At 40.8% G+C, this 13403-nt stretch overlaps 1 protein-coding gene and 1 pseudogene across 1 annotated transcript; one reads left to right on the top strand and one right to left on the bottom strand.

The window, feature by feature from the left end:
* Window positions 1–1243: 1243 nt before the first annotated feature.
* LOC112869859 (large ribosomal subunit protein eL34 pseudogene) lies at window positions 1244–3574 on the bottom strand (annotated as a pseudogene).
* Window positions 3575–7624: 4050 nt separating this feature from the next.
* LOC112870023 (large ribosomal subunit protein uL11-like) lies at window positions 7625–8451 on the top strand. Its single transcript, XM_025933097.2, is given in 2 exon segments — window positions 7625–7982; window positions 8211–8451. Coding segments are annotated over 2 exon segments (501 nt in total). The 5' UTR covers window positions 7625–7690; the 3' UTR covers window positions 8420–8451.
* Window positions 8452–13403: the final 4952 nt, after the last annotated feature.

Here is a 13403-nt window from a genome sequence, read left to right as displayed (position 1 = left end):
GCACGTATAAGCAGTGATTGCTGGTCTGCTGAGAAGCCAACAGAGGGGACAATGTGAGAGAGAACTTGAGTAAGGGAAGCTAAGCTGACTGCCAGCTTCCTGGTCCAGTCCTCTGTGGGTCCCAGCTCTGCTTGATGCCCTTGGATTCCATTAACTATCGAGAACCTTCCATGAAGTCCTTTTTGCTTAAATTAGTTTTAAGTAATGTCTTTACCTTGTGACCCAAAAATCCTTGACTAGAAAATATGGTAACCAAAGCAAACTGTGTAATGTAACCAGTAATTAACATTGAGAAAGAAATGTAAATGGAAGCAAAATTAGGAATGTATTAGTCATTTTTCCCTGCTGAAAATTTCAGAGCAGTCATTCTTAGCTTTTTGTGGGGGGTGGTAACAGAATTCTTTAAGAAGTTGATGGAAGTTACAGACACTTTTTTTTAGGGAAAAAAACCCACTTTTTGCATATAAGCCATGTACCACAGGGTAAGTACTTAGGCAATTTGTGTTTTTATTAAAAAAAAATTTGTTTAATCTTTATTTTTGAGAGAGAGACAGAGTGCAAGCAGGGGAGGAGAAGAGAAAGAGGGAGAAACAGAATCTGAAGCAGGCTCCAGGCTCTGAGCTGTCAGCACGGAGCCAGACATGGGGCTCGAACTCATAAACAGCAAGATCACGACCCGAGCTGAAGTCATACACTTAGCCAACTGAGTCACCCAGGCTCCCTGATTAGTGTTCTGATTTGACCCTTAATAAATGTACATATATACCTATCATCCTCATTGTGTCACCCTTATAAGCTTCTTTCTGAAGGATAAAACCAGTTTTCTCTGTAAATTTCCTTCAGTTCCTTTAACTTGATGGCTCAATCAGAATTATTCAATTCTGTTGAATAACTGTTGAATTCAACAGTTATTATCTGTTAAATTATGGGATATATATTGTACCAAAAACCTTTTTTTAAAAAGTTTATTTACTTATTTTTGAGGGGGTCAGAGGGGGAGAGAGAGAGAGAGAGAAAGAGAGAGAGAGAGAGAGAGAGAGAGAGAGAGAGAGAGAGAGAGAATCCCAAGCAGGCTCCATGCTGTCAGCGCAGAGCCTGATACAGGGCTCGATCTCACAAAACATGAGATCATGACCTGAGCCGAAATCAAGTCAGACACTCAGCTGACTAAGCCACCCTATCCAAATACTTTTTCATAATATTTAAAATACTTTTGAATGCAAATCCTGATCGATACCTGAAACATAAATTGTCTTATTAAGGTGGATTAGATATACTTCACACTGAAATTGAATGCCCTCTTCTGTAGGCTACGTTTTTCTTCCCTATGTTAAACTTGTAATTTATCAAAGGTTCCAAGTAGCTATTAAGTCAGATGGTCTGTATTTGAATCCAGCCTCTGCTGCTTACCACATAACCTTGGGCAAATTATTTAGCCCTTTGAGAGTAAATTTCCTCCTTGGCAAATGATGTCAAGAGTGGTACCTAATCATAAGGTTTTTGTGAGGTTTTAGTAAAACCCATTTAAAGCACTTAGCAAAGCCTAACACAAGGCAAGTAACTAATAAATATTAATTTCTTATCTAGATGAATTGACATAAAAACTTAATCACGATATACTGTTAACTTGCTTCTCTTGAAAGCCTTTTCTCCTGATTTGTCCTGCATACTTACACGGATAGAGTAAGTGTCAGGATTGAGTCAGGGTCAGGTCCATTCAAGGCTTTTCTCCTCTGGGAACCTCCCTCCCTCTTCTAGACAGAACGAGTGTAGCTGAGTTCCACCCCCAGACTCTGGGACAGGGATTGTATTATTCTCCTCCTCTGTATGCCATGACACAATTTGTTGAATAGATGTATGAGTAAAGAAGCACAGAGCCTGTATTGAAGGAGATTCCTGCCCTTTCCCTCTCATTGATCAGACCCTGAGGGAGAGAATGGAAGAGGTTACAGACATGGAAGAGGTTGGTATGAGAAAAAGAAGGCTCCTACCAAGTTAGGGAAAGATGGATTGTTGTGTAGCCATGGTAACAAGAAGCCACCAGAACTGGTTGTTAAGTCTCTTCCATCTATCTGTGACAATTAGCTGAACTGAACATACTTTTGCAAACCAACCAATGTTCACTCTTGCTTTTGAAAATCAGTCAATAAATAAGAATGGACCCGCTGTGGTAAAAGTGCACCTGAGCACCTGCAAATCAGTATGTCTCACCTGAGCAACCACACTTCCACAGATGATGTCAACCCATTCACACTTCTGAAAGGCCATCAATCCATGAATTCCACACTTCTCAAAAACTCTACAGGAGATCAGCAGTCTGCTCTGCTCTTGGAGACCATGCCTGACAAGCAGTTCTCCCTTACTAGAGACACCATAAATCCAGTTTTGTCCTTTAATATCAGATATGGGGAAATAGTCTCATCATCCTTTCCCATTTCTGAAACAGAAAATTCTTCTATTTAGATAAATTTCATGTAACATAATTCACCACCTTAAACATTTTAGAGTATACAATTCAGTGCTTTTTAGTATATTCGCAATGCTATGCAACCACCATCCCTGTTTAATTCTAGAACATTTCTACTTTAACCTAAAAGGAAACCTGTAGTCCCCAATTGCCCTTCTCTTCATCACCCATCAACTACCACTCTACTTTTTGTCTCTCTAGGTTTGCCTATTCTTGACGGATCATATGAATGGAATCACACTGTGTGTGTGGCCTTTTGGGTCTGGCTTCTTTTACTCAGCATGTTTCAAGGTTCATCCATGTTGTAGGATGGATCCATACTTCATTCCTTTTTTATGACCAAATAATATTCCACTGTATGGACACACTACACATTTTTTATCCATTCTTCTATAAATGAATACTTGGGTTGTTTCTACTTTTTGTGAATAATGCTATGAACGTTGGTGAACATTGTTGGTGTGCAAATACCTGTTTGTAAGTACCTCTTTTCAATTGGTTGACAATTTTTTTTTCAGGACTTTAAGTATATCACCCTAAGGGCACCTGGCTGGCCCAGTTGGAGAAGCGTGCAACTCTTGATCTCGGGGTTGTGAGTTCAAGCCCCACACTGGGTGTGGAGATTCCTTTAAGATAAAATCATAAAATCACAAAATCACAAAATACATACATACATACATACATATGTCACCTACTGCCTTCTAGCCTCTGTGATTTAAAAAAAATTTTTATTACTCAAAAAAACTTCACTTTTTTAGTTAGCTTTCTGACTCTGTGCTTGTGCCTTCAACACTTTCAAAACAATTTTCTGCTCATCAACAAGGAAAGCACAATTGGTCCTATCACAAACACACTTAGCTCACATGGAACCACCATAGGTCCTGATGATATGTTCTTTCATTTTAGACAACCTCAGGAGAACTCTAGGTCTCATAGCATGAACTCCTCAAAGTCGGCCTGGGCACACCCCACAAGCAGAATTGGATGCTTTCCCAATCTTCTTGGTATAAAGGTAAATGATTCTATTACCAGGGTTCAGGACAGCCTGGTTTTGTTAGAGGCTGTATCGTAGGACAGCCAACGATGGTATGTCAAACACTAGACCATTCTGAGTGCCTATTGGACGCCATCCTGAGAAGAAAAAGCTAGCCTCCATGATTTCTGATGAGAAACCCAGCCATTAACTTTATCATCACATTTTATGTGATGAGTTGCTTATCCAGAACAGGCAAATCCAGACACTAAAAGTAGATCAGCGGTTGCCAGGGTTTGGAGGAAGAAGGAATGAGAAAACTGCTCATGGGTATGGGGTTTTGGAGTGAAAATGTTAAAAAAAGAAATTAGTAATGATGATTGCATAGCTCTATGAATGTATTAAAATCCTCAAAACTGTAGATTTTAAAAGGATAAATTATGTCTCGAGCTGCTATAGAAAAATCTACATTGGATATATCAAAGGCATCTCAAAATCAATGTTTCCAACATCAAATTCTTGTTAATATCAACTTGTCTTCTTCCTGTGCTCTCTCGAGCTCAGTGAGTAGACCACCACCCATCTACTTACACAAAATAGAAACCCTAGGTCATGCTTGCCACCTTGTCTCTCCCTTCCCCCAATATTTAGTCAATCACTGAATCTTATCAATTTTACCTCCTAAATGTCTAAGTGTTCCACTTGTCCCTATCTTTAACGGTCCATCCCAAAGCCACCACAAAACTTCTTATCTCGTCTCCTTGCATATGCACACTTGCCCCTCTTCAATTTGCCACCCCTGCAGCACCTGGCAGTGCTGGACTGCACAATAGTTAGACCAGGCACGTACTGACTACATCAGCAAAGCAGGCCACTTAAAAATTGAGGCAGGGGTGGGGCGCCTGGGTGGCTCAGTCGGTTGAGCGACCGACTTCAGCTCAGGTCATGATCTCACAGTCTGGGAGTTCGAGCCCCTCATCGGGCTCTGTGCTGACAGCTCGGAGCCTGGAGCCTGCTTCGAATTCTGTGTCTCCCTCTCTCTCTGCCCCTCCCCCGCTCATGCTCTGTCTCTGTCCCTCAAAAACAAGTAAACATTAAAAAAAAAAAATTGAGGTAGGGGTGCGTGGGTCCATCAGTCAGTTAAGCATCTGACTCTTGGCTTCGGCTCAGGTCACAATCTCACAATTCGTGAGTTTGAGGCCCAAGTCGGGTTCTGAGCTGACAATGCCAAGCCCGCTTGAGGCTCTCCCCTCCTCTCTGTCCCTATCCCACTAGAACACCCCCACCCCCTCTCTCAAAATCAATAAATAAACTTAAAAAAATTGAGGCAAAATTTCTTGAAAATTTTTGGTATTTTGTATTAGGATATAAAATTTCTGTAACAGAAAACCCAGCTCACACTTGCTGAGATAATGGGAAAATGTATTATCTCACCTAACAAGTCCAGAGTGAAGCAGGCTCTAAGGTTAAGCTCAGCCACGTCTTAAAGCACCTCCATTTTTTCTATATTGTTGTTCTGCTACCGCTCCTCGTGGTGGTAAGGTGGCTGTCAGCAGCAAATAGGCAGTATGTCCCCTTATTCACATCCAGTGGTAGAAGGAAAACCTCCCTCGATAACAAGTTAGTTTGTCCTTCAGCTTGTATTAGGCAAATTTAAGTTACAGGCACATTGTGGACCAGGGAAAGACCCAACACTCATTGGCATGGACTGATTAAGGTTCACCTGTGGACTGGACAGACAGCTGAGTAAAATTTGAGGCTCTGCTGAGGAGGAAGAAGAGGGGAACGGATGCTTGCCCTTGATCTAATAACATGGCTTTTCTTTTGGGCAAGGGTTGAAATATAGGGAGGGGCCCTAACACATTGTAGAAAGAGGAAGTCAACTTTAGCACAGTACCATTTACAGTACAAGTTTTCCCCTTCCATATTTCAGTATTCAAAACTCAAATGCATTTGATTTTCTGTCATCTGGCACAAATTTAACAATTTATCTGCAACCGGTAAAAAGCTTTCCAATTTTTTTTACTGAATTATAAAAAGTTCAAATGTAAAGATTATCATACGGGACCAAGTGTGGGTCATTCTTTTTCTAATTATAAAATATACTGAGCACAATGGCAGAAGTTCACTAACTACAGGGGTAAACACAAAATCAAAGACTTCTCTTTTGGGGGCTCTACGCATTTAAGCAATATATATGACACATCTACAATTGTGCCAGCGAGCCTTAAGTAAAAAAAATGTATTTTAGGCAGTTACAGGATAAGTTGAAGGACCTGAAACCATTCTTTCAGCTAATAGGTCTAGACATATTATATGTAATTAAGTTCTAAAAATCTGCTGTATTAAAAATCAAGTGCACTTAACCCAGAGATAAAGGGTTCTGTGTGTTAGGTTATTCATGGGGTGCCTGGGTGACTCAGTGGGTTATGTGCCCAACTTAGGCTCAAGTCTTGATCTCGTGGTTCGTGAGAATCAGGCTCTCTACTGTCAGTGCAGAGCCCACTTTGGATCCTCTGTCCCCTTGCACTCCTGCCCCTCCCCGACTCATGCTCTCTCAAAAATAAATAAACATTAAAAAAAAAAGAGGTTATTCATTCAACAGTATACATAAGTCACTAACAAGCATTGAGGTCAATCATTCCGCTACCTACGTGTGGTTGGCCAGCTCCTACAAGTCTACGGTAGAAGCTCTCTTCCCTAGGTCATCAGGATCTGCTGATCAGAGTGGAGAATCACAAAATTATAATAAACATAAAAATGTTATTTATTTTAACGTTTATTTATTTTTGAGACAGAGAGACAGAGCATGAATGGGGGAGGGTCAGAGAGAGGGAGACACAGAATCTGAAACAGGCTCCAGGCTCTGAGCCGTCAGCACAGAGCCCGACTCGGGGCTCGAATTCACGGACCGCGAGATCATGACCTGAGCCGAAGTCGGACGCTCAACCGACTGATCGACCCAGGCGCCCCTTAAAATGTTATTTTTAATTAAAAACATACAATTCCATTCATCCACCATTCCTCTGATATCTGGCTAAAAGGCCTTTTCTGATTGGAGTCTATGGACCAGGGCTGTACAAAAGACATACATTAATGTGAGCAAGCAGCACTATCAATTTTAGTTTCATTGGACTGAGGACTCAAGACACTTGTAGAGAAAACTGAGCGCAGAATTCTGCTGGATTTTGACCTTTCCTCCACCCGAACTTACACATTTGTTTGCCCATACCTAATCCCACAGCATTTTTTTCTTGAGAAAGACAATCCTTTAGAGCTACTTCTGGGTATCCGATAGGTCTTTACCAGGACTTTCTAAGTATTCAACTTATTTTCATGGACATCACAACTCTCTTCATGCTCCTATTTGTTTCATTTGGGTAATATTAAATTAAATTATATGATTACCAAGTACAACTTGCATAAACAAGTTTGGGAACAAATGACTGACTTTTGGAAAGCATATGCATCAGGAAGAAGTGATTAGCCTGTCAAGGACTAGCCTACTTACTAGTTGTAAAAATTGTGTGGGTGTTCAGCATCAGGAGTATTTTTCACACAGAACAGGGACTGGTTCAAAGGTATGAACCACAGGAAAGCTGAGCTGGTTTTAGAAACAGAAAATCTCAATTCAGAAACTTAGCATTCAAATTTATATGAAGCTGTGAAACTCTTCTGAGGGGAATGCTAACGAATACGATTTGACCAAACCCTTCTTTGCTAAGCCGCCAGGAGGGCCAGTAATGCTTCTCTGCAGCAGGGCATAATGCCGGGGTCTCCCATTGGATGTGTTTGGTGTCACCGGGTCCAACATGGTGAATGCTCTGAAATATTAAAATACATCTCTTTGAAGAAGGCAGAAAAGGAACTGTTCCTAGTTTATGTTTAAGAAAATATTGAAGGGGCGCCTGGGTGGCTCAGTCGGTTAAGCGGCCGACTTCGGCTCAGGTCATGATCTCGCGGTCTGTAAGTTCGAGCCCCACGTCGGGCTCTGTGCTGACAGCCTAGAGCCTGGAGCCTGCTTCAGATTCTGGGTCTCTCCATCTCTCTCTCTGCCCCTCCCCCGTTCATGCTCTGTCTTTCTCTGTCTCAAAAATAAATAAAACATTAAAAAAAGACAAAAATTAAAAAAAAAAAAAAGAAAGAAAATATTGAAGTCAAGCTTTCAGCTTTCGGCTCAGAAGAGGCCAAGGTGCGACTGTCTTCGGTCGTCCCGAATCCAGGTTCACCTGACACCAGCCGCCTCCGACATGGCGCCTAAATTTGACCCCGGCGAGATCAAAGTCGCACACCTGAGGTGCACTGGTGACGAGGTTGGCACCACATCTGTCCTGGCCCCGAAGATTGGCCCCCTGCGTTTGTCTACAAAAAAAGTTGGTGATAACATCACCAAGGCAACTGGTGATTGGAAGAGTCTGAGGATTACAGCGAAGCGGACCATTCAGAACAGACAGGCCCAGATTGAAGTGGTACCTTCTGCCTCCACCCGGATTACCAGAGTCCTCAAGGAACCACCAATAGACAGAAAGAAGCACAAGAACAGTAAGCACAGTAGAAATATCACTTTAAAATTTTTTAAAATTTTGTTTTCTTTTGAGAGACAGTGTGTGCACACACACAGGCACAGGCAGAGGCAGAGGGAGAGGGAGAAAGAGAAAAAATCATCAACAGGCTCCACGCTCAGCACAGAGCCTGACTCGGGGCTCAATCCCATGACCCTGGGATTGTGACCTCACCCAAAATCAAGAGTCAGAGGCTCAACCAACTGAGCCATTCGGCACCCCAGAAATCTCACTTTTGATGAGATTGTCAATATTGCCTGATAAATGTGGCACGGATCTTTAGCCTGAGAACTCTCTGGAACCATTAAAGAGATCCTGGAGACTGCCCAGTCTGTGGGATGCAATGTTGATGGCCACCACCCTCATGACATCACAGATGACATCAATAGTGGTACAATGGAATGCCCAGCTAGTTAAGAACTACTAATAAGGAAAATATTTCAATAAAGGATCATTTGACAACGAAAATAAAAGAAAAAGAAAGGAGGTAGGGAAGAAAGAAGGAAAGAAAGAAAGAAGAGGAAGGAAGGAAGGAAGGAAGGAAGGAAGGAAGGAAGGAAGGAAGGAAGGAAGGAAGGAAGGAAAAAGGAAGGAAGGAAGGAAGGAAGGAAAAAGGAAGAAAATATTGGTAGCTTTAATAGTGGGTCAGATTATGGGGCGCCTGGGTGGCTTAGTCGGTTGAGTGTCCAACTTTGGCTCAGGTCATGATCTCATGGTTTGGGGGTTCAAGTCCTGTGTCAGGCTCTGTGCTGACAGCTCAGAGCAGCTCAGAGCCTGGAACCTGCTTCCGATTCTGTGTCTCCCTCTCTCTCTGCCCCTACCCTGCTTGTGCTCTGTCTCTCTCAAAAATAAATGTAAAAAATGTTTTTTTAAATAAAAAAAAATATGGGTCAGATTACTAAGGATAATAAAATTCTCAGGGTGCGTGGGTGGTTGAGTCAGTTAAGTGTCAGACTTCAGCTTGGGTCATCTTGCGGTTCATGAGTTCGAGAGCCCTGCATCAGGCCCTCTCTTCTGCTTTCAGCTTGGAGCCTGCTTTGGATCCTCTGCGCCGCCCCGCCCCCCCTCCCCCCATTCTCTGTCCCTCCCCTGCTTGATCTCCCTCTCTCAAAACTAAATAAACGTTAAAAAATAAAATTCTTCAAGGGAACCTATTTGCTAATCACTAGGGGCAAAACTATCCTGTTTCCTGGTGCCCTCTTGTGATAAAACAGCAGGTCTACAGGGTGGATTATGAAGCTTTAAGATTCAAGTATCTGAAAGAGATCTTCATTTACCTTCATTAACGGTTGGACTGTATACTGAGAACTAGCTACCAAAATGATATAAGGAGTTCAAGCAGTGGTGTTTAAGGGTGGGCCACAGAATTATAAGTATTTCCTTCCCACCCCCTAAATCATCTAAAATGAAATTATATTAGGTTTAATAGTAAAAACAACAAAAACACCACCATGATTTACTACCACGGTTAATTAATAATCAGCAGAACCAATTTAAAGTTTTTGGATAGAATGTCCTATAGCCTCAACATGATGACCCCTCTGTTAGTAATTCTTTTTTTTTTTTTCCAAGATTTTATTTTTAAGTGATCTTTACACCCAATGTGGGGCTTGAACTCACAACCCAGAGATCAAGAGTTGCATGCTCTACTGACTGAACCAGGCAGGCATCCCCCTTTCTAGTAATTTTTACTGAATTCAGGGGGAAGACCAAATAATTCTTTTTAAGTTTTCCTATTGTTTTATCTCACGCTATTGAAGAACTTTAAAAAAAAAAAAATTAATAAGCAAGGCAAGTCTACAACTGTTTTTCTAACTAGCATTTAGGAAGCCCGCTGAATTATGGAATCTCTAAAAAGGTTTAACAGGCCTTCTAAAAGGCAGTATTGAATGGGGTTAAGATCATGAACTCTGGGGTGCCTGGGTGGCTCAGTCGGTTAAGCGTCCGACTTCAGCTCAGGTCATGATCTCGCGGTCCATGAGTTCGAGCCTTGCGTTGGACTCTGGGCTGACAGCTTAGAGCCTGGAGCCTGCTTCCGATTCTGTGTCTCCCTCTCTCTCTGCCCCTCCCCCATTCATTCTCTCTCTCTGTCTCAAAAATAAATAAACGTTAAAAAAATAAATTAAAAAAAAAAAAAGATCATGAACTCTGGAGCCAAATGCCATTTACTCAGTGACCTTGGACAGTTACTTAGCCTGTCTGTGCTTCAACTTCCACATCTGTAAAACAGTGATAATATCACCTGATTGTCAAGAGAATTAAATGACTTAGTGTATAACTAACCAGTTAAGTGTAAACTGCTTTTAACAGTGCCTGTCACATAGTCGGTTGTATACACATTTAATAAGTTAATGCCTAAGTATATGTTAAGAATAGTTTTTGTAAGGATGCCTGGCTGGCTTAGTTGGTAGAGTGTGTGTATAACATGTGACTCTTGATCATGGGGACATGAGTTTGAGCCCCACATTGGGTGGAGAGGTTACTTAAATTTAAAAGAAGAAGAGGAGGAGGGGGACGAGAGGGAGGAGGAAGAAGAGTTTTTGTATTGTTTTCATTCTCTTACTCAACATTCTTACCCTTCAGGATTTTTATTAATAATAATTTCTACTAGGCCTAGAGAAGTTAAACTTATGGTTAATGAAATATATATTTAGGGATGAGTAATCTAAATTTCTAAGAAGATGATGTTTAGAGAAGTTTATAAGCTGAAGACCTCTGATGAGGTCATGTGGCATGCCCATTAAGAAAGAGTTCTTCCTGAACCCATCTTCCCTGATGTGGAGAGCCTTGAGATGCTGACTGCACACTAGTAAGGAACCCAGGTATAAAGGGATGTGTGTATGGTTTTAGAATATGAACGTGAATTCTTGGATGCTCCTCCCTTGAAAAGTTGGATCTTAATCCTCTCTCCATTGAGTGAGAGACGGACTTAATGACTTGCTTCTAAGTAGAAGTGATGGTATGCAACTCTAGAGACAAGGTCCTTCCTCACATGGATCTGAAGGAAGCTGAGGGAAACTGGCTGCCATTTCGTGGATACCCACCAGCCCTATGGCAAGGCTCTCGTGCTCCATCTTGTAAGTGGACCATCCAGCCCGTCAAGTCTTCAGATGACTGCAGGTCTGACTGACTGGCTGAGAAACATCATGAGGCACACTGAGCCAGAAGCACCAGTTGAAGTACTCCTAGATTTGACCTGCAGAAAGCATGTAAGATATGTTCACTGGATCTAGTTGCTACATCTCAAGGTAACCTTCTACATAGCGTAAGTATTATAGTGTGTATTCATGGATGAGTAAGACAGCAGTGTAGAGTACCCTTTCTGGACCTGATACTATCCAACTGGTGAAAATCTATCATCCTGACCCAACAGCTATCACCACATTGCAGTAAGATGCTGTGATAAGATGGTTTCTTTCTTCTCCCTGCCCAATTGCTACCATTTTTGTCACAAGCTTGTCAGGGTTTGTCCCACCATTAGCATAATTGCCTAGAATGTCTGTGATGAAGCTGGAGTGCAGTCTCAGTGAGAGAGACTATTAGAGAAAGTGGCAACCTGGCTATGGAGAAGCCCCAAAGAGCGAAGTTTCATAATACATTGTCCAGGCTTTGGTTCTTTGTCCTAAAGGATCAGAAACTGTGTTTTATCAGAATATTCAGAATTCATAGACTAAATGGACAGACTTGGGGGCCGAACTATACAAATTAAATTCACATGAGACTAATGTATAAATCAGAAAGCTTCTCTAAATTTGCCACGTGTAGGGGTGCCTGGATGGCTCAGTTAAGCATCCGACGCGATTTCAGCTCAGGTCATAATCTCATAGTTCATGAATTGGAGCTCCACCTCGGGCTCTTTGCTGACAGTGCAGAGCCTGCTTGGGATTCTCTCTTTTCCTCTCTCTCTACTCCTCCCCCATTTGTGTGTGCACTCTCTCTCTCAAAATAAATAAACTTAAAAAAAAAAATTTGCTATGTGTTGAATGGAATTCTGGTGCTCTGAGCCAGAGTTCTTCCCTTTCTTGAATGATAGCTTGGAGGCGATATTAGCAAATCGGAAGATGGTTCAGTTAAGCTTGTAATTAGAGCCCAAAGCTGTGAGTCTCAGGTATGTTCTTCTCAAGCCATGGCAAGTCTTGATAAACTGATACTAGCTGAACAAGAGAACACTTCCGGTCACTAAACTGCTCACATGTCTTGGGTTCAGTACCTCCCTTCCAGGGAGAACACTGTATGTACACAGTCATATTTTGCTTCTCCAAACTCTTGACAAATTGACCATTTCTGATCATCTTTTCTTTCCTCAAATGAGATAATATCACTTAAAAACCACAGAGTACCTAGGAAACAGAGGCTTACCTTCCCACAAACTGACTTAATTAGTTTAACTCTCTGGGGGTATCTTATTACCGAGTACTTGGGAAATGTCTCACTGTTGCTTTCACGTATTACCTGTACAGTTAGGAACAGAGGACATTTATTAGCATGTCAGAGCTTGTCCAGAGATAATATTTTAAAACTGGCAGAGCCTACATGAAAGGCAGTTTTGTAATTTTTTATCTTTCATCTAGAAAAATTTTCCATGATCAACAAAATCCTAAGTTGAGACCACCAGGGGTGGAAAAATGAATAAATCGGTTATCAAAAATAGGGCATTTATGTGATGTTATTTTCCTTTTTTCAATCCACCATATGTGGTAGTATAGTTTTCTAACTTGAGTCATGAGTATTCTTACCAAAATTTAACCATTTGAATTTGGAACAAAGGCTAATTTGCACCTGTTCCATTTCAGAACTTCAAAAATAGTTTTTAGTATACAATTATTTAATTTCAATAGGAAATATTTTGGTATTTAATGTCTTAATATTAACCAACAGCTACTGACTCAGAAAAAAGTATGTTCCATCAAATGTACACATTTGAATTATTAAAAAAAAACTTAGGATTACAATAAAATCCTCAATATGTTGCCATTATGTAATTAAGATAAATAATATGTAATTAAGATAAATAATAATAAGATCAACAGTCATTGGTAATGTGCCAAAGTAATTTCATAAATTTATAAATATATCAAAATCTCTTTTATAGTTTTATTATCCTCAGAAACTCAGGACTACTCAAGGGCCATTTACTTGTCATTTCCATCAGAGATCATTCTTACTGATTTTGTTTGTATGCTACAGAATACATCTTTTTCTAATACCCGTTTTACTAAAATGAAAATAGATTTTTTTTCTTGGAAATAAGATGAAGTCAAATTAGTTCAACAGCTGCTGAAATTTCACCTGAAATATCAAACCGCTCCAAAGTAACAAAAGGAAAAGATAAACACATTAGCTTTAATATGGCTAGTACACAGTAAAAATTAAAAGAGCTATTTTAGCGAAGTTAACACAA

The sequence above is a fragment of the Puma concolor genome, chromosome B1 (assembly GCF_028749965.1).
Source record: "Puma concolor isolate L17-30 chromosome B1, mPumCon1.1.hap2, whole genome shotgun sequence".
Taxonomy (NCBI): Eukaryota; Metazoa; Chordata; class Mammalia; order Carnivora; family Felidae; genus Puma; species Puma concolor.
This window is presented reverse-complemented; position numbering and strand designations above follow the sequence as displayed.